Below are 9,981 nucleotides of genomic sequence, written 5' to 3'. Positions count from 1 at the left end.
TTAAAGTCCTCGCTTATGGGTGTGATATTGCTCTAGAAAATTTCTTTAAAAATCCAAAGTTCTTGTACTATAGACAAAAGAGAAGACCTGTCTTAAAATTGTCATTAAACGAAAATCCTGACGAGCGTAGAGGAAAGGCCACCAGAAAGGAACTCTAGCCTATAGAAGAGTTTAAGAAAGAACTTCTGTCCACAGAAGACCTCGGGATACATTTTGTGCGGTCTCCTAATGATCAGTTAACAGACTTAGAGCACATAAGAAGCATGTAGAATTTTTATTTCTACATTCAAAATTGCCCTATTTCCAAATTAACCTCCCAGCACCTACTTATTACGAGAACTGTATAAGGAAGCAATTCGCTGTCATGGCTAACTAAAAAATGTAACACCTTGATATTTATTAGGAGATAAGCCTACACTCAACTATGTTAGTCAGTGGGTGGCATCACACCTTAGACAGAAATTAGTTCAAGATTATGGCAAGCCATTAGAACTTATTTTTGGCACCCCTTGGTGAAATGTTTTTCAACATGCCATAATATTTCAAACGTTCTGTGCTAGAATATGGAGTATAAAAGCCACTTTCAGTGCCTTGGGAAATCAGTGCAAATTCAAACTTTGCAAATTCTTAACATTTTCAAAAGTTTCTCCTCTTCAAAAAACAATGTTTTTGTTTTTACTCTTCGCCGCCCTTGTGGGACAAATTTCCTGTGCCAGCCGTATCATCGGTGGGCAATTTGCCAGCCCAGGACAATTTCCGCATCAAGTATCATTGCAGCTAAATGGACGTCATCATTGCGGTGGTTCTATAATATCCGAAACTTTCATTGTCACCGCCGCCCATTGTACCATCAAACAAAATCCCGCTGCCATGAAAGTTGTTGTTGGCACCACTGATCTTTTGGCCGGTAATGGCAAAACTCTAAATGTGGCTCAATTCATTATCCATCCTCAGTACAATCCACAAAGTCAAGATTATGATATGTCTTTGATACGTTTGGCTGAACCTCTAACGTTGGGAACAACTGCGGTTGATAAAGTTGCATTGGCTGATATGGACACTAACTTCGCCGCCGACACCTTGGCCACCATTAGTGGTTTTGGTGCCATCAATGGTAATTTACAATTACCAAATAAACTGAAATTTGCCCAAGTCCAGTTGTGGAGTCGTGACTTTTGTAATCCCCAAAATATTCCCGGCATTACTGATCGCATGATTTGTGCTGGTCATCCTAGTGGCCAAGTAAGTGCCTGCCAGGGGGATAGTGGTGGCCCCCTGACTGTGGAGAATAAATTGTTCGGTGTGGTCTCGTGGGGTTTCGGTTGTGGTGCTGAAGGCAAACCGGCCATGTACACTTATGTTGGTGCTTTGCGTTCATGGATTAAACAGAATTCGGGAGTTTAAAGGAGAGACGAAATTTCCCGCAACACTTTGGAGAAACATTCTAAGATTTTTCGAAATTAAAACAAATAAATTTGTTTTATTTTACAGTGTTTTATTTTTCTTTAATAAATATTGAATTTTGGCATAAGTTGAATTTGTTATGATTTTTTGGTTATTTGATTCGACCTTTATTTTGATTATTTTAAATGTAGTAAATAAAACGAGCTCGAGGTCTTGGATGGTTGTTGTTTTTATTTTTGCATTATTTTATTCGATATTTCGCCTTTCTTCGAAAGACATCATCAGGATAAATAGTGATTAAAACTATTACAACAATAACAATAATTTCGCCAAGCACACACGTCGACCTGTTGCTGCTGCCATCTGTTTCGTCAGATCTGACCTCGAGCTCGTTTTATTTACTACATTTAAAATAATTGAATTTGTTATAATTTTTTGGAATCAAACTGAATTTGGGGTTTGAAATTATATAACAAAATCTGAGATGCGTCAACCGACAGTTGGTTTATGAAGAAAATGGAGAGCAAAACTTTCGAACCATCCAAAATCGGAGACTTTGGGTCATGTTCAGATTCTCTATTCCACACAGACTCTAAACAAAACAACACAGTAGAGGATTTATTGAATTTGCATTTCATAAGTCGATTGTGTGCAATGGTTTGCACAATGATGTCCGTGTTTGATTCACAGGACAGGAAATATCACTTTTCTACGTTAGCAAAAATACCTCCATTTCCTGAGTATTTTAACCATGTGAAACATCTCTACAAGTGACTTCTTAGGACACACCTCCGATAAAAAGTAGATCCCATTCATATAAGAGAAGTCTCTCTGGTCTTTCTGGAACGTTTTGTGTGAGCCATTTTTGTGTTGTGGTGGTTTTCACAGAAATTTAGTTAACAAATCCAAGTTTTGTAGTCTGACGGTCTTGGGAGAAATTTCCTCAAAAAATCCACATTTTATGTTGTGGTGGTGTTGTTCAGAGAAATTTCTTTTACAAAATCCAAGTTTTGTAGTCAGATGGTCTTGGGAGAAATTTCTTTAAAAAAATCCACGTTTTGTATTGTGGTGGCCTTCAGAGAAATTTCTTTAAAAAATCCACGTTTTGTGGTCTGGAGGTCTTCAGAAAAATTTCTTTACAGAATCCACGTTTTTTGGTCTGGCAGTCTCAGAGAAATTTCTTTAAAAAAATCCACGTTTTGTGTTGTGGTGGCCTTCAGAGAAATTTCTTTAAAAAATCCACGTTTTGTGTTGTAGTGGTCTGGGGAGAAATTTCTCTAAAAATCCAAGTTTTGTATTGTGGTGGTCTTGTAAAAAATGTCTTAAAAAATCCACCTTTTAAGTTGTGGTGGTCCTGTGTAAAATTTCTTTAAAAAAGCCATGTTTTGTGTTGAAGTGGTTTTGGGAGAAATTTCTTTAAAAAATCCAAGTTTTGTGTTGTGGTGTTCCTCAGAGAATTTTTTTTAAAAAACCTACGTTTAGTGTTGTGGTGATGGTCTTGGGAAAATTTTCTTTAAAAAAATCCTGTTTTGTCTATTTTTAAAAACAATATTAAAAAAAATATTTTTAAAAAATTAAGGATTTGTGAAAAAATATTTTTAAAAAATTCAAGTTTTGTGAAAAAAAAAATATTTTTAAAAAATTCAAGTTTTGTAAAATCTAAATTAAAAAAATCCTCGTTTAACATTTTAAACATATTTTTTAAAAAAGTCCGCGTTTTGTGAAAAAATTGAAAAGATATTTCTAAAAAAACTGTAAAGGAGACAAGTCCAACATGTTGGCACTACTAAGAGTAAACTAAAGACCAGAGTATCAGGACACAGATCAGATCAAAAGGCACATAACAAACCCCTGGATCAAAAAACAGCTTTGGCAGCACACTGTGCCGTAACAAACCACACACCCGACTTCAATAACATTAAAATATTAACTCAAGAGACTAATTATCATAAACGTTATACTCTTGAGATGTTACACATCATAAACACTCCGAATGATATACGACTAAACTATAAAACAGATACAGACAATTGTGCTCAAATGTATAGGCACACAGTCAACAAATACAGATATGACAAACTTCAGTTGAAGAAAGTACTTGGAACAGATAAACCAGAACTCTCTTTCAATTCCCTGAAGATGATTGGAGACTCCAATCGAAATATTGGAAAATAAAGAAATTATATAAAAATCAACACCCGATTTTTATTTTCAAAAAGCCTGTAGCCGAACAATACCAATAATAATAAATTTTCTAGTAAGGCGAACGATTTTCAATTCAAATCCACGTTTTGTAAAAAATTTTAAAACATATTTTTAACAAATCCGCGTTTTGTAAAAAATCTTTGAGAAAATATGTCTAAAAATATCCACGTCTTGTATGTAAAAAATTTGAAAATAATATTTTTAAAATATCCACTTTTTGTAAAAAATTTAAAAATAATATTTTTAAAATATCCACGTTTTGTAGGAAAATTTAAAAAAATACTTTTAAAAAATCCACGTTTTGTGGGAAATATTTTTAAAAAATCCACGTTTTGTAGAAAATATTTTTAAAAAATCCCCATTTGGTGGACAATATTTTTAAAAAATCCACCTTTTGTTTGAAATATTTTTAAAGAATCCACGTTTTGTGGAAAATATTTTTAAAAAATCCAAGTTTTGTAGTCTGAGGGTCTTGGGAGAAATTTCCTTAAAAAATCCACATTTTATTTTGTGGTGTTGTTTAAAGAAATTTCTTTTAAACAAGTGAGCCTAGGCTATAGTCGGGTCGGGGCCGACTATGTGATACCCTACACCACTACCACTGTTCATAAGCTATTGACTAATAAAATTCAAAATATTAAAATTGGGAAAGCTTAGCGCCTTTGCTCTGAATGTCTTCATTAACACAGGTCAATTTTTTTGAAACGCATTTAAGTGCATCGACAGTACAACCCAAATAAAAAATGGAAAAGTGGGATGTATGCCAACCATCAATAGGCTTCTTTCTCTGTTAGACCCCCATCAACACCCAAAATTTCGTGAGGAGCCGATCAAAATTTCGTAGTGTGATTGCACAAAAATGGAAAAAGGGATGCATTACCGACTATTGCGATATCTCTGTTGTTTGGCCACCTATGACAACCTACTTCACATCGTTGTAAAGGTGATATTTTCTACTTTCCTTGCCAGGTTTTGCTTTCGATATACCTCCTACAGAAAGGAGATATTAACTTTGAATTACCGACTATTGCGATATCTCCGTTATTTGGATACCTACGCCAACCTGCTTTACATCATTGTAATGATGGGATTTTTTACTTTCATTGTCAGACTTTGCTTTTGGAAGGTCCCGAACCAAATCTGTGATATTCGTCATTATTATTAAAATCGCAAAAATTAAAAGTTGTGTTCTATTTGCGGCTTTTGCGATATCTTCGTTGTTTGACCACCTACGAGAACCTACTTTACATCATTAGAAAGGTGATATTTTCTACTTTTATTGTCAGGTTTTGCTTTTGGTATACCCCGTATAGAAGCTGAGATATTCGTTGTCTTTTTATCCACATTAGTTTTTTGCCCATTCGGACCTCTAAATATTATCCGACCATCACCAAAATCAATAGGCTTCTTCCCCTCCGGGACCCCCATCAACATCCAAAATTTCGTGACGATCCGATCAAAATTGCGATCTGTAGCGTGATTACAAGGTTTAGATGGACAGATGGACAGACGGACAGACGGACGGACGGACTGACGGACGGACACACATAGCCAGATCGACTCAGCTCGTCGATACATTCATTTTGGTATATATAAGTATGGGTCTACGACCATTATTTCGATGCGTTACAAACTTTTTGGCCAAAACCAACTTATAATACCCTCCCCACATAGTGGTGTAGGGTATAAAAATCCAAGTTTGTAGTTTGACGGTCTTGGGATTTTTTTTTTTTAAATCCACCTTTTTTGGTCTGCAAGTCTTCAGAGAAATTTCTTTAGAAAATCCGCGTTTTGGTCTGGTAGTCTTAAGAGAAAATTCTTTAAAAAATCCACGTTTTGTGTTGTGGTGGCCTTATTTAAAAAATTCTGTTTTGTGTATTTTTAAAAACAATATTTAAACAAATATTTAAAAAAAATTAAAGTTTTGTAAAAAGAAATATTTTTAAAAAATTCAAGTTTTGTAAAATTTATATTTAAAAAATTCTCGTTTTGTGCAGAAGAGTGATTAACATTTTAAACATATTTTTAAAAAGTCCGCGTTTTGTATAAAAATTGAAAAAATATTTTTAACAAATCCGAGTTTTATAAAAAATGTTTGAAAAAATATCCACGTTTTGTAAAAAATGTTTGAGAAAATATCCACGTTTTGTATAAAAAATTTGAAAATAATATTTTTAAAAAATTTATGTTTTGTAGGAAAATTTAAAAAAATATTTTTAAAATATCCACGTTTTGTGGAAAATATTTTTAAAAAATCCACGTTTTGTGGACAATATTTTTAAAAATATCCACGTTTTGTGGAAAATATTTTTAAAAAATCCACGTTTTGTGGAAAATATTTTTAAAATATCCACGTTTTGTGGAAAATATTTTTAAAAAATCCACGTTTTGTGGACAATATTTTTAAAAATATCCACGTTTTGTGGAAAATATTTTTAAAAAATCCACGTTTTGTGGAAAATATTTTTAAAATATCCACGTTTTGTGGAAAATATTTTTAAAAAATCCACGTTTTGTGGACAATATTTTTAAAAATATCCACGTTTTGTGGAAAATATTTTTAAAAAATCCACGTTTTGTGGAAAATATTTTTAAAATATCCACGTTTTGTGGAAAATATTTTTAAAAAATCCACGTTTTGTGGACAATATTTTTAAAAATATCCACGTTTTGTGGAAAATATTTTTAAAAAATCCACGTTTTGTGGAAAATATTTTTAAAATATCCACGTTTTGTGGAAAATATTTTTAAAAAATCCACGTTTTGTGGACAATATTTTTAAAAATATCCACGTTTTGTGGAAAATATTTTTAAAAAATCCACGTTTTGTGGAAAATATTTTTAAAATATCCACGTTTTGTGGAAAATATTTTTAAAATATCCACGTTTTGTGGAAAATATTTTTAAAAAATCCACGTTTTGTGGACAATATTTTTAAAAATATCCACGTTTTGTGGAAAATATTTTTAAAATATCCACGTTTTGTGGAAAATATTTTTAAAAAATCCACGTTTTGTGGAAAATATTTTTAAAATATCCACGTTTTGTGGAAAATATTTTTAAAAAATCCACGTTTTGTGGAAAATTTTTTTAAAAAATCCACCTTTTGTGGAAAATATTTATAAAGAATCCACGTTTCCAGGTTTTGTAAAACATTTAAAAAATATTTTTAAAAAAACCACGTTTTGTAAACAAAGTTGAAAATTTTTGTTAAACAATCCAAATTTGAGAAAAACATTTTTAAAAAATCCACGTTTTGCGAAAAAATTTGAAAAAATATTTTTAAAAAATTTACGTTTATGAAAAAAAGTTTAAAAAATCCACGCTTTGTGAAAAAAATAGAAAAAAATAGTATTAAAAAATCCACACTTTGTGAAAAAATTATAAAAAAATAGTATTAAAAAATCCACGCTTTGTGAAAAAATTAGAAAAAAATAGTATTAAAAAATCCACGCTTTGTGAAAAATTTAGAAAAAAATAGTATTAAAAAATCCACGCTTTGTGAAAAATTTGGAAAAAAATAGTATTAAAAAATCCACGCTTTGTGAAAAACTTATAAAAAAATAGTATTGAAGCGGATCAACTTTTATTATTATAATTTCTCTTATGTAAATATTTTATTTTAATACTTTACGTATACGTTTTCACTAATTCAATTAATATTACGCAACATATGTATGTTTAAATATTTGAATTTAACCGCTAAAAATGCAACCATGTACATATTTTGTAAATAGTACTACAAATTACATCTTTGATCTTAATACCATTTTGTACAACTAATACTATTCGCGTCTCATCCTAAGTACTTAAGTAAATCAAAATTGCAATAAAATCGCTCTCATTCTGTAGCTAGAGTTGAAGGCTTAACATCAATACCACGCCCAAGTTGATGGACCTAGATGTTTTGCTGAAAATAATAGCTAAATGGAGAGTCAAGTTCCATTTTAAATTAATTTCGTTGTTTTGTTCTTCTTTAGTATTAAAAAATCCACGTTTTGCGAAAAAATTTGAAAAAATATTTTTAAAAAAACCGCGTTTTGTGGAAAATATTTTTTAAAAAATCAGCGTTTTGTTGAAAATAATTTTTAAAAATCCACGTTTTGTTGAAAATAATTTTTAAAAATCCACGTTTTGTGGAAAATATTTTTTAAAAAATCTACGTTTTATGGAAAATATTTTTAAAAAATTCACGTTTTGTACAATTTTTTTTTTTAAAAAATCACGTTTTGTGGAAAATATTTTTAAAAAATCCACGTTATGTGAACAAATATTTTTAAAAAATCCACGTTTTGTGAACAAATATTTTTAAAAAATCCACGTTTTGTGAACAAATATTTTTAAAAAATCCACGTTTTGTGAACAAATAGTTTTAAAAAATCCACGTTTTGTGAACAAATATTTTTAAAAAATCCACGTTTTGTGAACAAATATTTTTAAAAAATCCACGTTTTGTGAACAAATATTTTTAAAAAAATCCACGTTTTGTGAACAAATATTTTTAAAAAATCCACGTTTTGTGAACAAATATTTTTAAAAAATCCACGTTTTGTGAACAAATATTTTTAAAAAAATCCACGTTTTGTGAACAAATATTTTTAAAAAATCCACGTTTTGTGAACAAATATTTTTAAAAAATTCACGTTTTGTGAACAAATATTTTTAAAAAATCCACGTTTTGTGAACAAATATTTTTAAAAAATCCACGTTTTGTGAACAAATATTTTTAAAAAATCCACGTTTTGTGAACAAATATTTTTAAAAAATCCACGTTTTGTGAACAAATATTTTTAAAAAATCCACGTTTTGTGAACAAATATTTTTAAAAAAATCCACGTTTTGTGAACAAATATTTTTAAAAAATCCACGTTTTGTGAACAAATATTTTTAAAAAATCCACGTTTTGTGAACAAATATTTTTAAAAAAATCCACGTTTTGTGAACAAATATTTTTAAAAAATCCACGTTTTGTGAACAAATAATTTTAAAAAATCCACGTTTTGTGAACAAATATTTTTAAAAAATTCACGTTTTGTGAACAAATAATTTTAAAAAATCCACGTTTTGTGAACAAATATTTTTAAAAAATCCACGTTTTGTGAACAAATATTTTTAAAAAAATCCACGTTTTGTGAACAAATATTTTTAAAAAATCCACGTTTTGTGAACAAATATTTTTAAAAAATCCACGTTTTGTGAACAAATATTTTTAAAAAATCCACGTTTTGTGAACAAATATTTTTAAAAAAATCCACGTTTTGTGAACAAATATTTTTAAAAAATCCACGTTTTGTGAACAAATATTTTTAAAAAATCCACGTTTTGTGAACAAATATTTTTAAAAAATCCACGTTTTGTGAACAAATATTTTTAAAAAATCCACGTGTTGTGAACAAATATTTTTAAAAAATCCACGTGTTGTGAACAAATATTTTTAAAAAATCCACGTTTTGTGAACAAATATTTTTAAAAAATCCACGTTATGTGAACAAATATTTTTAAAAAATCCACGTTTGAAAAAATATCTTTCAGAAATCCACCGTTTATGGAAATGTTTTTTTTTTAAATCCACGTTTTGTGGAAAATATTTTTAAAAAATTCACGTTTTGTGGAAAATATTTAAAAAATCCACTTTTTTGTGAAAAAAATATTTTTAAACAATCCACGTTTTTTGAAAAAATAGTTTTAAAAAATCTACGTTTTGTGAAAAATAAAAAAATAGTTTTAAAAAATCTACGTTTTGTGAAAAATAAAAAAATAGTTTTAAAAAATCCACGTTTGCCTAAAACATATTTTTAAAAAATCCACGTTTGCCTAAAACATATTTTTAAAAAATCCACGTTTTGTAAAAAAATAAAAAAAAACGTTTTGTGAACAAATATTTTTAAAAAAAATCCACGTTTTGTGAACAAATATTTTTAAAAAAAATCCACGTTTTGTAAACAAATATTTTTAAAAAAATCCACGTTTTGTGAACAAATATTTTTAAAAAATCCACGTTTTGTGAACAACTATTTTTAAAAAATCCACGTTTTGTGAACAACTATTTTTAAAAAATCCACGTTTTGTGAACAACTATTTTTAAAAAATCCACGTTTTGTGAACAACTATTTTTAAAAAATCCACGTTTTGTGAACAAATATTTTTAAAAAATCCACGATTTGTGAACAAATATTTTTAAAAAATCCACGTTTTGTAAACAAATATTTTTAAAAAAATCCACGTTTTGTGAACAAGTATTTTTAAAAAATCCACGTTTTGTGAACAAATATTTTTAAAAAATCCACGTTTTGTGAACAAATATTTTTAAAAAATCCAAGTTTTGTGAACAAATATTTTTAAAAAATCCACGTTTTGTGAACAAATATTTTT

At 29.1% G+C, this 9,981-nt stretch overlaps 1 protein-coding gene across 1 annotated transcript; it reads left to right on the top strand.

The window, feature by feature from the left end:
* Nucleotides 1-625: 625 nt before the first annotated feature.
* LOC141406233 (trypsin-1-like) lies at nucleotides 626-1,417 on the top strand. Its single transcript, XM_073991433.1, has one exon. It carries the CDS (start codon nucleotides 664-666, stop codon nucleotides 1,402-1,404), a length of 741 nt encoding a protein of 246 aa, XP_073847534.1. The 5' UTR covers nucleotides 626-663; the 3' UTR covers nucleotides 1,405-1,417.
* Nucleotides 1,418-9,981: the final 8,564 nt, after the last annotated feature.

This window comes from Musca autumnalis, unplaced genomic scaffold (assembly GCF_047663935.1).
Source record: "Musca autumnalis isolate F117 unplaced genomic scaffold, ASM4766393v1 scaffold_5, whole genome shotgun sequence".
Taxonomy (NCBI): Eukaryota; Metazoa; Arthropoda; class Insecta; order Diptera; family Muscidae; genus Musca; species Musca autumnalis.
This window is presented reverse-complemented; position numbering and strand designations above follow the sequence as displayed.